Source organism: Elgaria multicarinata, chromosome 9 (genome assembly GCF_023053635.1).
Source record: "Elgaria multicarinata webbii isolate HBS135686 ecotype San Diego chromosome 9, rElgMul1.1.pri, whole genome shotgun sequence".
In the NCBI taxonomy this organism is placed as follows: domain Eukaryota; kingdom Metazoa; phylum Chordata; class Lepidosauria; order Squamata; family Anguidae; genus Elgaria; species Elgaria multicarinata.
The window spans coordinates 84,084,946-84,102,014 of record NC_086179.1 but is presented as its reverse complement, the minus strand read 5'-3'; the positions used below and the strand labels follow the sequence as shown (position 1 = coordinate 84,102,014).

At 42.8% G+C, this 17,069-nt stretch overlaps 1 protein-coding gene across 2 annotated transcripts in view; it reads left to right on the top strand.

The window, feature by feature from the left end:
* Positions 1-17,069, top strand: part of CACNA2D1 (calcium voltage-gated channel auxiliary subunit alpha2delta 1) — a 488,318-nt gene that overhangs the window by 362,035 nt on the left and 109,214 nt on the right. For both annotated transcript variants that reach the window (XM_063134222.1, XM_063134221.1), the window contains exons 8-10: positions 191-260; positions 2,108-2,158; positions 5,563-5,662. In XM_063134222.1, the coding sequence (XP_062990292.1) occupies positions 191-260; positions 2,108-2,158; positions 5,563-5,662 (221 nt within the window). The remainder of the gene's footprint in view (positions 1-190; positions 261-2,107; positions 2,159-5,562; positions 5,663-17,069) is intronic.

The window sequence follows — 17,069 nt, the reverse complement described above, 5'->3', positions numbered from 1 at the left end:
AGGCAAGTGTGCTCCATTGTTAGTTATCCAAAAGCCAAAAAGTTCTGTGATTATGTATGTGGTTGTGGTATTCAAGCTTCTGTGATTCATTACTGTTATGAAACAGTGTGCGCGTAGCATTTAAACTATAACATCTTATTAAATGCAGTTATCCACTGGTGCCATTAAGCTTGAATTATATTTCTTTCAGCATCGCCATGGGTGGACAAAAGTCAAACTCAGAACAAGATAGATCTATATGATGTCCGTAGAAGACCCTGGTAAGATTCACAGTTATGAGCTGGAAGAAATTACCCACATATTTATGTAGCACATTCTTTATTCTTTTTCTTCCCCCACCCCTGTGTTTTTGAAGAGCACAAATCACAGTAACTTCACATTCTTTAAAAATTATTCCAGATAGCTTCAAATACAAATGTCTTTCATTTTACAATGCTTGTTTGTAAGCTCAAGTTGCACACATGTGTCAGACTACAGATCCCATCATCCCTAGACAGCATGGCTGGCAAAGGCAATGTTGGCTGATGGTGATGGGAGTTGTAATCCCACACATCTGGAGGGCACCAAGTTGATGAACACTGATATAGATAATTCGTTATCCTTCTATAAAGTAACATTTTTTAAAGGTGTCCTGCTTGGTAAAACCTATGTTTGTGTCATTTAGACTTCTTAAAACTCAAACGAGTTTTTACTCTGGAGAACAGTATTTACATTGAGGGAAGCATGCAATAAAGTTGGTGTGTGTGTGTGTGTGTGTGTGTATGAAAGAGAGCAGAATCAGAGCTCAACTAAATGTGACCGTGGAGATCCTCACAAATCTTCTGTGTTTTAGCTTTTGTTAATTAGCAGGCACATGAGGCTCCCCCGATTTTGGGAAATGGTGCTCTGGGAGACGGAGACTGTTCTTTAACTTTTCCCCACCCCAAACCTTCTGTTAGTTGCTCTGTAGGGAGTGCAGATTAGAGAAGAGACACAGAAGAACAGGCTTAAACACCCTTTCCTAGGATGCTACTTCCCCAACCCTGTGGGGCTGACAATTAGTAAGCAAAGCAAGCAAGCAAACAAAATAAACAGCAGATCTGTAATCAGGACTTTTCTCATTCAGACCCACGTGTGGCTTTGTAGTGGTGGTTGTCAGGCTTTGCTGGCTGACTAATGCTGCTTTCCAAGGAATGGCCGTAAATCTCCTGCTGATAACCGGCCATAAACCCGTCAAGGCCAGGAGAGACGGGAGGGAGAGATGAGGTAAAGTAGGGCTTGGGAATTTACCGGGTCTTCGAAGCTGATTCACTAAAGGCAAAGAAGGGTCGTTGTCCAGTCCAGGGTCCAAAATCCAAAGAAGGCACAGTGTCCAGATGGGGCGAGGTTCAAGGTCTAGGAGCAGGTAAAAGAGCGCCAGCGGGTTGATCTGATGTTGCACTTCAGTGCCGGCCTGTAGGATTCCAGCAACTTTATCTCCAGCGTCCTGGAGCAGCTCCTGTTAATTAGTCCCCTGTCTCCTGGCAGGCTTTCCCCCTTAAACGGGCCAACACTCTTCTCCGTTGCTCTTTTACATTAAGCCTCCTTTGCTCTGCAGGGGTCAATGGGACTTGGTCCTCTGAATCAGACAGAGGGACTGTGGCAGGGCATTGGTCGTTATCTGGCAGTGAGGGCTCCAGGGCTATTTCTGCGCTAGGACCCTCACCCGGATCTGCCACCTCTCCATCCTCGTCATCCTCAGATGGATCTGAGGGAGGCATGACAGCAGTTTATCTTGCTGGAGGTGAGCTGTTGGAATAAGTCGCCATGTCAACTTGACACAAGCATCCTTTTATCAAGCACTTCCTGCCTTTTGTGTTGGCGAGGTTTGAAATAAATAAATAAATAAACAGCATATCTAAACAGAATTTCCTGCTGCTACCTGACCCGTGGGTTAGCCAGAAGGAAAAATGCTAAAGAGAAAATAAGTGTTTGCATGTGTTTCCTGCTGGGATGCAGTCGGAGGGCTCTTTGATTCAGCCATATCTGCTTTTTTGACATCGGACCTTCTGTAGATCAAATGCCAGCACAGTGTTTTAAACATGTTCGATATTTCATACCTTTCTGCCTATTTTTTTGTTTGTTTCAGGTATATCCAAGGAGCGGCATCCCCCAAAGACATGCTCATTCTAGTTGATGCGTAAGTGCCAGAAGTTGAGGGCATTTATACAGGAGAACTACTACAGAAAACGTTTTTAAATGCAAACAAACCCAGTTTACTTTATGACCTTGTAAAACCACAACAAAAGATTGATATTAAAAATTTTTTGGTCAAAATCTCAGTTCCCAAAGAAATCAGTTGAATTTGCAGAAAACAACATCTTTGGCAGGATCTACACTACTGCTTTAAAATGGCTTATGATAGTGGTGACAACTATTGGGGTGCAAGACACACTCCATACACAGTTTTCAAACCATTTTCAAAGTACCATATCCTGCTTGGTGTAGATCTGGCCTTAAATGCAGCCATATATATCTTTTTCTCTGCATTTCTTTTCTTTTCCTTTTTAACCAAAAGCAGCTTCTATGAGCTTCTCTACGTTTTTAAATAAACCAACCCACTGCTTTGTTCTTCCGTTTTCATTCTGGGATTGCAGTTGTCTTAATTACATGGGCGGCCACGTGATTTGGATTGATTGCTGCCTATCTCTGCCTCCTCCATTCAACTCAATAAAACAGTGCCATCTGGTGGCAGAATTATAGCACAATGCCACCCTTAAATGGGGCTGATTTTTGTTGGGGAGGGGTTTCCTTACAAGGTGATAATCTCTGGCTATTTCTACACCTGCCTTTTCCCCCGGGATCATCCCGGGATCATCCCTGTGCATGCAAATGACACACAGGGGATCCCGGGAGCAGGCAAGGACGATCCCTCCAATTTCCTGTGATAATCCTTAGGTGTAGAAAGGGCCTCTGTGTTTTCTGACAGAGGGATAAGGGTGGGACAGTGCAGGAGACGTCCTGGCTGTCAACGATGTCATGTAATCAACCCGCAAACCTCTGTGAGTGAACAGTTCTGAGCATGCTATAAATCACTCATTTAGAGAAGACCTAAGGCTCTGAGTTTCAGAGAAGGAATGGCAAGCAAAAAGAAAGGTCTTCCCACTCAAAATTATTCTCAAGCTGCATTTTTGCCCCACGGGGAAAGGATTGGGGTACTCCACCCACTTCCACGAATGGTGCAAAAGAAAGTGAAGCGTTGAGTTTAAAATGAAAAATGAAAAGGTTTAAGCAACACACACACACATTTCTTGTAGTCTTGGCGGCTGCTTTTAATTTTTTAAAAAATGAAGAAAAGATAAACCCAGCTGCATAATGTGTATTTTGGTCCTACGTTTCAGGTTTATCTACTAGAAGTAAAAGCTTTCAGCTAAATATAGTTCTTTGGCGAAACACCTTTTGCTTATGGCCACACCCACCACTAGTATGCGAACCCAGAGAGCTTCTCTTAAATGGAATTTGGCCCACAAGCTGAAAGAGGTTCAGCACCCCCACGCCTCCAGTGCTAGCATATACAAAGAAATTCAGAAGAAATAACAGGACCAAAGCAACACATTTGTTGGTGAATTAATGAGCAGTTTGGAACCCTTCGGGAGGGGAGCTCCTTTGTGGGCTTGGAATTGAATTCCAAAGCTCTCGACCTGCTTGAGCATCGCTTGAATTGTCTTCTCCTTTCCAGCCCTCTTTAAGTATCCCTCATTCATTATTTATTCCCCACTCATCAGGGATTATTTCATGCATCCAGTGTTTTCCCTCTGTGTGTGTTTTTAAAAGACCTCTGGAGTGAGAAAGAAAACAATTAAAAAGCTGGCTAAGTAAACCTTGCCGGTTAAAATGGCGTTTTATTATTAGTATTACTATTTCTTCCAATTTTTTTTTTTTTGGGGGGGGAAGAGATTTGCCATTTCGTTTTTCCGCCAGATGTTTTTTCATTCTGCAGTGCTAATGAAAAAACGCTGTGCAGTGCCATGATACATTTGGAGCGGCCATCTCTCATTGAGCAAGCTGAATATGCTTCCAAACGTTTTTGTTAGAATCAGAGGTTTGATCTCTCAAAGTCTGGGGGTGGCAATTGATGAAAGCTGCTTCATTGGAACTTTCTTTGTTAAGGCCGGTGCCAAGAAATAAGTGAGGAATGGCGTTGTGGTATCTCTGAGATATTGCTTTGTACGGGCTGCAAAAATCTCTCTTCAGTTGTACTTTGTCTCCATGGTGCATATTGCAATTAATGCTCCTAAAAGGTGGATATGTCCACATTGAAGAAGAAGAATGTCTGTGAGCGTGTTGATCAGAATGTGTCATTTATTTTTTTAAAATTCATCAACTGTTTTTCTACTAACAGAAAATTGCCCCCAGCATGAACAATAGCTGAAGGCAAAGTAACCAACACAAGAAAAATAAGATACATATAAAACAGGAATAGCTAGTCATAAAAAATATAGCTAAATGTTCCCCATTGCTAAGACTATGTGAATATAAAGTTTTTACTTGGCAAGAGTGCTCCCTATCACAGTGGCATGCAACCACTTCCCTGGGATGCAGTTGCACAGTGCTGGGGAGTGTGAGTGATGAATGAGCAATCGTATGGACAAGGCCTTGCCTTAGCTCAGTGCAAAAGAGGAAGAAAATGACATCTGCACCCAGGCGTTCTCCTTCCTCAACTTGTACAAGGTTTCCTCCATCAGCTTTTAGTTGGTGGACAGAGCAGGGTGGAGTAAATACAAGCAGTGTCAATGGGGCAGTGAATCCGCTCTGGGTTTCAGTCAGAATTCTAAAGGAGCTATCCATTAAGTTCTGACTGAAACCCAGAATGGATTCACCCCTCCACTGACATGAGAAACACAGGGCATGTCTAGACCTGCCAATATCCCAGGGATTGACCCGGGATCATCCCTGTGCATCTAAACGATGCACAGGGGATCCCAGGAGCAGGGAGGGATGATCCCACCCTTTCCCCAGAATATTGGCATACCCTTTAATCCCGACTTTTCCTGCATTCTCGGGCTTGTGTCCGGGCATCCCGTTTTCACTCCAGCTCCTCGTGAGTAACCGCGAGGTGCCAGGAACCGGGCATGGGGCACGGAGCACTTCAGGAGCTCTGTGCCCATCGGGGATGGGAGGAGGGAGCGGAGTCTTTCTTTTTAATTTAAAATTAACTTTTTCATAGCAGCCCTCCTGTGCTCTTTTTCGATTAAAAAACAAAATGGCAGGCACAACGTCCTCTTCCTCCTGGGACGTCGCACACCACGTGTAGACTGAGGGGGAGGATCTTGCGCTCATCATATCCCAAGCACATCCCCCTCCTCCCCCCTCGTCTAGCCATGCCCACAGACTCCTCTGAGTAATCTGGAATGGGGGCAGTCGCTTGGAATGAGTCCCAAGGTCTCAACTGAGATGCCGTGACATCTGCATTTGGCCTGTGGGCCAGAAAGTCCCCAGCCCTGCCTTAGTGTATTCAGAATCATACATGAGCTCTCTTGTGAAGCCTAAGCTGCTCTCTTTGTATTGACAGAATCTTTTGCTTTTAAAAAACCTCATTTGTAGGAGCGGCAGTGTCAGTGGATTGACGCTGAAGTTGATCCGAACGTCCGTCATTGAAATGCTAGAAACATTGTCTGATGACGATTTTGTGAACGTCGTTTCAGTGAGTATCTCTCTCTTCCTCACTTAATTCAGAAACAGTGGCCCAAGAAAGTCATTTGCAAAGACAGACAGACACCAAGCACACAAGAACTTGATTTGCATTTTAAAATTAGAGTTTTCATAATGTTGTTAAAATATAGTGTTATATAAAGTTCTAGGTAAATTAGGAAGGGGCCACCTTAGGTGGGACAATTGTAGGAATTTTGAGGCGACCTGAGACAAATCCAACATGATTTGTACATCTCTAATCAATGGAGAACATGTCCAGATGTTCTATTTTGGAGATTAATTGAAAATGTATGTGGGTTGTCGATTATTAGTATTTGTTTCTAAACATGGACATTCAAAAGTAAGATCTACCCTTTGCTCTTCACTATATTATTTTTAAGGGATTATGAAGGCAGGATTCATTTCCAGTGTTCTTTGTGGTGTCTGTTGAATGTCCCCCATATAGAAGAGTTATTAGCAAGTTTGGTCTGGTTAATCTCTTGAGATTTTGATGATGAAGATGTTGTTGATGGCGATTAATCATTATAGAGAGTAGAGATGGGCAAGGCGTGTCACTCCAGATATTTTGGCTTATACCTCCCATCATCCCTCACCATTGGGTAAGCATACCAAGGTTGATGGGAAGTGTAGGCCTTAGGGGTCTGGAACCTCAGGCCTGGGTGCCCAAATGGCCAAACACTCTTCATCTTTCCCACAATCACTGATCAGTTGCTACTTCCTTGGCTTTTGTGCAGTTTTTCCCCCCACTCTAAAAGGCTGAAATGCCTCTTCTAAGGCTTGGCTACTGGCAGTAAGCATTTTGAGACTTGCCCCTCCACCCCACCCTCCATTCCTTTGGTCTCGCCCACCACTGGAATGTGTCATCCAAGAGCATCTCTGAAATAGAATACAGCCTCCAGGCTTAAAGAGGTTCAACACCATGTTGTAGGCCATAACATCTGAAGGGCTTCAAGAAGCCCAGATCCTTTATAGAGAGAGCCATTAATGAGTATACTACTTTAGGGACATGTCTACACCATACTTTTATCCTGGGGTCATCCCTAGATCATCCCTGTGCATCCAAAAGATGCATAGGGGATCCGGGGGCAAGAAGGGACGACCCCTTCATTTTCCCAGGATAACCGAGACCTCGATTATCCTGATTTTACCTGTAGTTCCTGGACCATACCGAGGACCATGGCACTGTGGTGCCCGCTCCTGGATTCTCCCTTCCTCCCCGCAAGTAGCAGGGCTCTTAAAACAGGCATGGAGCTGCACGGGGGCAGTCCGGACCCATCGGGGGTGGGCGGATGAGAACAGTTCAAATGCTTTAAAAAGAAACCTTACAATTGCATGACCAACTCCTCTTCATTAAAAAGAAAAAAGGTGGCTGCAACATCCCTCTTCTCTTCTGGGATGTTGTGCAACCGTCTAGATACTGGGGGAGGATCGCGGAAGCAGGTAAGTCCATGATCCTCCTCTCTCCCTCTACACCCTTAGGTGTAGAAGAGCCCTAGGAGTCACGACAACAAAAAAGTAACCTTTTTGTTTCAATTTATTTATTTATTTATTTATTACATTTTTATACCGCCCAATAGCCGAAGCTCTCTGGGCGTTTCACAAAGCTCTCTGGGCGGTTCACAAGGGGGTGTATAATATTAAAAAAAAACCATGTTTCAACCTGGACTCAGTTCTTTGTCCTGTCCCTATCAGTTAAACAATCCATCATCAATGGTGATGATTTGGGGGCATAGATTCAGTGCAAAGGAGGAGCTAGGGGGGCATATTCCCCTTTAAGAAGAATGAGAAACCAACTATTCCATCACTAAGGCCACTAGCTGTCTTTAAATGGTGTTGTCAACTCCTTAAGCCATGCAAAGCAAGCATGATCCAAACATTCTTTAAAGAAAACCTCAATTTAGGAGGAATGGAGGGCTCTGAATTTGAATGGAGCAGAGCTGGGGTGGGGGAGAAGTGTAACCGTTTTCCCCCCTAGGCACTTTCCCTAATTTGCCTCCCCATTCTGAAGCTGCTATTAGCTCTGCAGAGGTACAGCAACATTTTTTAAAAAACCAGGGGCCATATATTTTGAATTGAGCAAGAGCTAAAGGGCTGGCAACATTGGTTCCACTGATGCACACATTCCCAGTAACACAACAAAGCGTTATTTTCTCTCACTGATAAGACTAGCAGCAGTCTTTTGCCAAGTTCTCCATTTATTCACTTCGACTGGTCTTCTGACATATTCTTCGTTGTTCTTCACCCCTGGAGCAGAAAGTAAGAAAGGTCCTACAGCCTTTGTCTTCTAATGAACAGCAGAGGTGCATAAGATGGTGAAGTTTCTGCCAAAGCACCTACTTTTCATACTGAGAAGGAGTCACTGGAAGAGACCTAGGACGATATCCTGGCTTGCATGCCTGAAGTGCATAAGGCTGGTCCTTGGAATTAGATACTATAGTGGGAACAAATGGTCAGCCAGTGATTCCTTCATTGTAGCCCTTTCCTGATTTATTTTTCTTTGGAACACTTGGCTGCTAGCTGACTTTCTGTAATGTATGTTCAAATAGACCTTGAGTTTATACTGTATGTGCACTTTTACAGCTCTGCTTCTCTTTGATTTTTCTTTTTTTCTTCTTCTTCTGGGGCATAGTCTTTCAATACGTCAAAGCCAAACTCCTTAGATCCTTTGCCAAATGGCTTAGTGTGGGCAAAGGATCTGGCACCAAATTAAAATTAGGACCTCTCTGATCCTCGTGGGATTTTAAAACACTGTCAGTATGTTTACATCACTCTCTGCAGTGAAAACGGGGCTCACTCTGTACATCAGCATTTCAACTTCTTCTCCTTCTCCTTCTCCTTCTCCTTCTCCTTCTCCTTCTCCTTCTTCTTCTTCTTCTTCTTCTTCTCTTCATAGCATTTGAGACTTTGCTGTGGAAGTCAGGGATACTTTGTCTCAAAGAATTAAGCTTCAAGGGAAGGGAAATGTCCAACATAGGTGCTTTAACAGCACGTGGCAGATTTTACAGTGATTTTTCATGCCACTCTTTCAATGGGACGCCGTCTCATCATAAACAGCTAGAGAAAATTGGATGATGACAATTCAATTTACATAACATATAGCTTTAAATTTGCATCACTCCATAAATATTATATGATATTTGATTGGAGTAGTTAAGGGCTGAGTGGATTTCAGTAGAAATCTCTCCCCTCTGCTGCCGCCTTTCTACAATAAGAAACGGAGAATCAAAACTTGACTGTGCCAGGAGATCCACTTCAGGCGATTGCAGCGAAAATAGAACAGCTTTGGCTGAGTCATTTTGGTTGCAGGGTGTTTTTTAAAAAATACGTTTTACTGCTTTGATTGGGAAAATTCAACATAATCCAATACAAAGGCATTCAACATCTTCAGCCTTCCATTGTTTTATTTTCTCTCTCTCTCTCTCTCTCTCTCTCTCTCTCTCTCTCTCTCTCTCTCTCTCTGTGTGTGTGTGTGTGTGTGTCTATATATCAGCAAAAGCAATTCAAGACAGTTTTTCCCTTCCACCCACCCACCATCATAATCAAACAGTAATGCTAATAAAACACCATGAATGTTTGTTGTTTCTAAATCCCCATTCTTCTTAAGGTAGAAATGTCGAAGATAGCTGCATAAAAGGGTGCAACAGCACAAATTAAACACCCAGCTCAGCCCAAAATGGACACAGCAAAAGCAGGTTTTCATGGCTTTTCCCCTGCTGACTATGAAAAGCTGAGCTTAGCTAACCTTCTTCAGGTTGAGGTTCCACAAACAGAGCTCCCCTACAAATACATGACCCTGTTCAGATGACATTATTATTATTATTATTATTATTATTATTATTATTATTATTATTATTATTTATATAGCACCATCAATGTACATGGTGCTGTACAGAGTAAAACAGTAAATAGCAAGACCCTGCCGCATAGGCTTACAATCTAATAAAATCATAGTAAAACAATAAGGAGGGGAAGAGAATGCAAACAGGTACAGGGAAGGGTAAGCAGGCACAGGGTAGGGAAAAACTAACAGTAGAAAGTAACAGTAGAAGTCTGCACAACATCAAGTTTTAAAAGCTTTAGGAAAAGAAAAGTTTTTAGCTGAGCTTTAAAAGCTGCGGTTGAACTTGTAGTTCTCAAATGTTCTGGAAGAGCGTTCCAGGCGTAAGGGGCAGCAGACGAAAATGGACGAAGCCGAGCAAGGGAAGTAGAGGCTCTTGGGCAGGCGAGAAACATGGCATCAGAGGAGCGAAGAGCACGAGCGGGGCAATAGTGTGAGATGAGAGAGGAGAGATAGGAAGGAGCTAGACCGTGAAAAGCTTTGAAGGTTAACAGGAGAAGTTTATATTGGATTCTGAAGTGAATTGGAAGCCAATGAAGAGATTTCAGAAGCGGAGTAACATGGTCGGAGCGGCGAGCTAAGAAGATGATCTTTGCGGCAGAGTGGTGAACAGAAACCAACGGACTGATGTGAGAAGAAGGAAGGCCAGAGAGAAGAAGGTTGCAGACATGCTAAGCCACGGTGATTAAGCATTTTGGGCTAAACATTATGGCTTAGCGTGTTGGCCCCTCCCTGCCACACACACAAACCCAGTTCTTTCCCCATTAAAGATAGTGTAACATCAGATTATGTGTGAATGGGCCTCTTGTTGGGGGGCACCTGCTTAACACATTATATTCTCTGTGTGTGGAAGAGGGGAAAGGCATGCTCCTGTACCATCACACAAGGAGGGTCACTGTGCGGTAAGCATGACCATAAAATTACTTAACCCCCTGCAAAAGAGGAACACGGAACAAGAAAGCTTTGGAAACTCCTGCAGTAGTAGTAGTAGTAGTAGTAGTAGTAGTAATAATAATAATAATAATAATAATTTGTTACCCGCCTCTCCCTCTGGATCGAGGCGGGGTACAACACAAATACAAACACAATAAAATACATATAACTAATTAAAACATTTAAAACTAATACATTATTAAAAGCAGCAAACTATTAAAAGGCATCTTAAAATTCAACTGGGTAGGCCTGGCGGAAGAGATCAGTCTTTATGGCTTTCTTAAATTCCGGAAGACTGTTAAGTTGAGGAATCTCTCCTGGCAAGCCATTCCACAAACTGGGAACGGCAGAAGAAAAGGTCCTCTGGGTAATAGTTGTCAGCCTTGTTTTTGTTAGCTGGAGTAGATTCTTCCCAGAGGACCTGAGTGTGTGGGCTAGATTGTATGGGAGAAGGCGATCCAAACCATGTAGGGCTTTAAAGGTGATAACCAACACTTAATACTTCGCCCAGAAACTAATTGGCTCACTTGGGGCCATGTAACTTGCCTGTGTCATGAAACTACTCAAGAACCATTACTGTAAAAATTGACGTTTCCTTGACTACTGGACCCAAGATGGTGACAGAGATTTGAAATCAAGGCTGGCTCTTCTCCCCATGGTCCAACAGAGAGCATGGTAGACTTGCACTTACAGTTGTGAGGTCTCCTGAGGTCTCTTGGGCCCTGTCACTCAGGGGGCCTGAGTCATGGTTAGAACCTTTTATGGCTGGTGGGAGGCAGAAGATGGCACCTGGCATATCAGGAGAAGAGCTTAGCTTTGCCTGGTGCCTCATGAACATGGGAGGTGGAATAAATAGCAAAATGCCCTTCCTCTTGATTCTGGCTGTGTTTTCTTGATGCCCTCTCATCTCCAGCCTCAGAAATGTCGCCAAGCCATTCCAGAAAGTCTACCTAGAATAGAATCCTGCTATCCTGCGCTTGTACTTGAGTTGAATTACCGAAGAATGCATTTTGCACCTTTATTTGTATTGAATCATGGAATGTGCATAGCCATAGCCATAATCCAAACTTCATATAAATCACAACAACAGTGTTGCTGTTGTTTGTTATTAATAACTGGTCTTTTACACCAAAACATTTCATATTCTCAAATCTCTCCCTATATAAAATTAAAATCTATAATTTTTAAAGTTTTTTTTTTTTGAATCTATACATTTATAAACTGGATGCGCTACTGGTGGCCATTTGTTTTGTTTTGTTTTGGAGTGTATTTATTTGTTTTATATCTCACCCTTCCTTGCAAGGAGCCCATGTAATTAGATCATTAGGCTTTCTCAACGACATCTAGAAATGAGATACAATCCCCTCTTACGAAGCCGTAATCTTCGTGCCAGTGCCTGAGTAAGTGGGATTTACACATATCAGTCATTTCTTAAGTGATGCCGATCTAATCAGCCGTGCTCAGTGTAACGAGAATTACCCTGACTCGAGGTCGGAGCAGAGTGGGGGATATAGGTGCTTGCATCACTTTCACCCTGTGTTTTCTCTCTAGTCCTTCCAATTTATTTCCAGGGAGGAAAGGGCTGCAGGAGGTATTTAAGTCATGTAAAGACTGTCAGGGATTAATGTGTTCTAATTTCCCCTGGAATTTGCATTTACGCTATCTGGAGTGGCGTGCTTTGTGGCAGAAAGGATGCCTGCTGTTTAAAAGAGCTTAAATGTATGCGCAATACAGCTGTTCCCCCACTAATCCGGTTATATGCTTTGATAGCTGGAAGTGGTAGATGATAGGGGTTACAATTCAATCCCAGCATGCTATGATTTAGAGACTGGGTTTCTCATGTTGACAGAGAGAGCATAATTTGTTTATGATTGTGGGTAAGCTGAGGTTTCCAGAGAAGAGACTTCACTTTTGAGCCTGCAGAGGGAAAACACTGTGGGCAAAGGAAAGGCCCTACTTAAGATCACGGTCCCATCATTGCCACCCAATGCTTAGGGCATAGCTAGACCAGCCGATATCCTGGGAATTGCCCTGTGATCATCCCTGTGCATTCACATGGTGCACAGGGCATGCCGGGAGCAGGGAGGGATAATCCCTCCCTTGCCCCAGGATATCGTCAGGCCCTTTCCCCCCGCTTTTTCCACAGTCTCAGGATGATCCTGAGACTGCGGAATGTGTGTCTGGGCATTGCGGGTTGTCCTGGCTCCTTGCGAGTAACCGTGAGGACCTGGGATCCAGGCATGGGGCACAGAGCTCCTCAGGAGCTCTGTGCCCATCAGAGGTGGGGGGAAAGTGAGGTTGTTTTTTTAAACCTTACAATTTTGGTGAAGCGTTCATGCGCTCCTGTTACTTTAAGAAAAATAGATTCAAAATGGTGTCTGTGATGGCGTGTGCCACGTGTAGACGAGGGCGACAATCTTGCGATCATAAAATTGCGAGATCGTCACCCTCCAACCGCCTCGTCTAGCCATGGCCTTAGTGTTTGGGAACCAGAAATAAAACATTCCTTGCCTTCTGGAAAATTGGGGGTTTGTATGCTTAGGAAAATTGAAAGCTCATTTCTGTGAGTGGCTTAGGGTGTTAAATTGCTTGTGGTTGAAAGGAAGCACAAGTCTCTTGCAATTGCTGATTCTGCACTACAGGTGCAACTTGGGGGAACGGGACTTGCATGGAGGGGACACGTGCAAGCTCTGGATGGAGCTCTTGCGTACGTCCCCCTGCAAGCCTCTCTTTATTTCACCCAACAATCTGGGTGATTCACATTTTAAAAAAACACACACATTAGAAATACGTTATACAACATGCAAAACTATTTACATAAAACAACTGGGCATGTTTAGCCAGGAGAAGAGAAGGTTGAGGGGAGACTCAATCACACTCTTCAAATACTTGAAAGGTTGTCACACAAAGGAGGGACAGGATCTCTTCTCGATCCTCCCAGAGTGCAGGAAACGGAATAACGGGCTCAAGTTACAGGAAGCCAGATTCCGGCTGGACATCAGGAAAAATTTCCTGACTGTTAGAGCAGTACGGCAATGGAACCAGTTTTCTAGGGAGGTTGTGGGCTCTCCCACACTAGAGGCATTCAAGAGGCAGCTGGACAACCATCTGTCAGGGATGCTTTAAGGTGGAATCCTGCATTGACCAGGGGGTTGGACTCGATGGCCTTATAGGCCCCTTCCAACTCTACTATTCTGTGATTCTATGATAAACAGGTAGCACAAAGATAACATTGTTTTAACCAATCAACGAAAGACAACCCTTGAACTGATTAAAAACTCATTTATATGTTGCCAGATGCCTGAGAGAACAGGGCAGTTTTAACCTGGTGTCAAAAAGATACCAGTGTTGGCGGCAGGTAGGCTACTTGGGGAGACCATTCCATAATTTTTTTTTTGGGGGGGGACACCACAGAGAAGTCCCTGTCCCTTGTTGCCACTCTCCTGGATCCTTTGGAGGAACCCGCCCCCACCCCCCGTGCCTCTGGTAGATTTTTAAAAAGAGAGAGAGGTGCTAGATACAGATTTCAATGTCATTGTAAATTCCTTTTGTCCCATTTATAAAGAAATTTGTGTATTTTGTTATTATAAAAAATAAACTGCATGAAGTTCTCACCCATCCCTACTCACAGCTGTGTCTATTTTTCTTTTTAATTGATAAATGAAGGCCATGTTAGAGGAGGAAATTAGCTCATCAGGTAGGTTGGTTTGGGATTCCAAAAGAAAATAATTGACCACAACTACTTAGAAACTAGCACTGATAGGATATTGGAAGTGATGGAGATTGCTCTGTACTCAGATTTTCTCCCTTTCTATGCAGTAAAGATTCACTCACAGATATTCTCTGAACTACTATATTTCCACCTTTAATGATAAATGTTCATCCATCATAACACTTGCATTGACATTAATTTAATTTGATATCTTTTGCTGTTGTATGTTATAACAGATGTGCAATTTCAGCGACAAACGCAACCCAAAATGTGCATTTGGTCTTGCATTTTGATCCAATATCTGTGGATCGTCAAATGATTCGGAATGGTAATTCTACAGAATTACCTTAGGTCCTATTGCAAATTGTAGGAATTGCTCACGAGTGGCAGTCGGGCTGCATCATACAACAAGCTCACTAGGTGAAATTGAGAGGTTTTCTTCTTTTCTTTTTGGCCTTGGCTGTTTGTCGTCTTTTCTTTTTGGCCTTGGCTACTACCGGTAGAGGAGTTAACCTTTTGCTCTCTGCTCCACTGCACGCCCCCTGCACCCTATGGCATGCTATTCCACAGGGTTCCCTGTCCTTGAGTGGTTTTGAAGGAGGTGCAGGAAGCTGTAGTGGGGATCAGGGGGTGGGAAAGTCCCATTGCACATGCAGAAGCCTGCTCAGGATCCAACCTACTTATTCATGAACCTTCATTGATTTGGATTGCATGTAAAAAAACTGACTTGCAATAAGCCCTATTTCCCCTTCTGTTCACCAAAGGACCTTCATATATATCCCATTCTAGCCACTCAAATATATACTAGGTTTTAGATATGCTGGTAATATTCCAATTTGGCTGTTTTTAAGAAGTAACCCTAAGATCCTATTACTGAACATACAGGCACGCACACCCAGACAAAGGGAAATCGCAAAGCTGGATTTAGTTACAAAGAAAAGCCTCTTGGAATTACATATATTTCACTACTGCTCATTTAATATGTATGGATACATCTGGGTCGCCAAGCTGCTTTAGCCATCGCGGTAGGAGCAAGGCAGCCACAACCCTTGGTAGATTGAAAAAAAATCAGCCACAGCAAAATCTGATTAGGCTGAAACATGCTGGCTATATAGTTTCACATTTCTATATTCCCAACGCAACAGTTGAATGCAGCAATATGCTTCTTTTGAATGAGTTTAAAGAGATAGGATTTCCCCCTATATCAGTGCCATGTGCTGGAATGCATCCCACATCCAAACATACTTAACTTCCTTTAGGTTGCAATGCTATACACTTACCTGGGAGTAAATCCCATTGAACCAAGTGGAACTTACTTCTGCATGGAGTTGTGCTGTTGTTCACGCCTTATGGCCTCCTATACTTTAAATTTTCTGCAGTAGTTAAGGGTTCATGGTGGGCTGTTTTGCCCATAGCACCAGTTCCCTGTTGCAGTCAATGAATCTGTTTGGTGGGAGATTCAGGACAGGAAAAAAGGAAGTACTTCTCCACACAGCGTGTAACTATGGAATTCACTACTGCAACATATAGTGATGGCTACCAATTTGGATGGCTTTAAAAGAGGATTGGACAAATTCATGAAGGATAAGGCTATTGGTGGCTACTTGCCCTGATGGCTGTATGCTCTTCCAATATCAGAAGCCGTATGCCTGTGTACATCATTTTCTGGGGAAGATGGGCAGGATGGTGCTGTTGCACTCGGGACATGGGTTTCCTATTGGCAGCTGTCCGGCCACTGTGTGAACAGAATGCTGGACTATATGGACCCTTGGTCTGATCCAGCAGGGCTCTTCTTATGTTCTTATGGAGTTCTCCAGAGGTTGAGACAATATGACAAGCAAACATATCACATACCATGAACTTCTTCTGATATTGTAAGAATACTAGGCGAGGGCTGCAGGCAGATAGGCAAGTAGCAGGAGAAAGATTCCTTAGCCTATTATGAGGTGGGCTTTATTTTTATTCATTTCAGTCATGTTTATGCAGTGGTTATGAGGATGAAAAATAATTGCCCAAGGGTGTTTCAAAGAAGAAATTGATATTTAAATACCTATTTAGAAACACAAACACACACACACACACGACTGCAAAAGCTCCTTTCCTGAATATGCAATGCTAGGAAATGGTATGGCAGAAACATCTCCAGAAATAAAGGGACATGTGTGGTGTAGTGGCTAAAGATGAACTATTTGTATTATTACTCCACCTAGTCCTGGGTGGACCACTGTCATTTAAAATATGTTCCGAGACTGAGTGCTGATGTACTAAGTTCTAAGTAGAAAGGAATTAAAAATTTCCCCTTAGAAACAGTTTCAAGTCCTGTTGAAACATATTTATTTTACTAGATTGCCGCCTAGTGGCTTAAACTTGAAAAGCTGTGCTCCTTCCTGACAACGTTAACAGACTTAACATTTGTTAGTGATTCTTCCCCTAATACGACTTGTGTAGGACCAGAGAAGTATGGTTTTCTTTCTTTTAGACTGCTTCAATATATGTGGATCACTTGGTTTAAAAAACAGACACTTTACACCTCCATTTGAAGTGGAAAGAAATCAATTTCAGCATTTCATTTTTATTGTGTTAACTTCTTATATGCAGAGAGTAATGACTAGATCAAAATCTCTGCCACCTCTTTTGGATCCATTGATTTACTGAGATAATTTCAAACATATATTTCACTTAATTTATCAGCTGTAAAACTAGAGAGTGACTAGTCTGAATACATTATTAGTTTATTAAAAGATTATGGTTTTTTTTTAAAAAAAAATAGAGCTAGATATTGCTTTCACTGTTGTAAGACCACATAGCTTTTAATATTATCCATTTTTGTTTTCCATTTCATCATAACAAGATAGCTGATCTGATGTCAAGAAGTAAAGTTAGGGCATGGTTTAGAAACAAGGCTGAATGAACCTA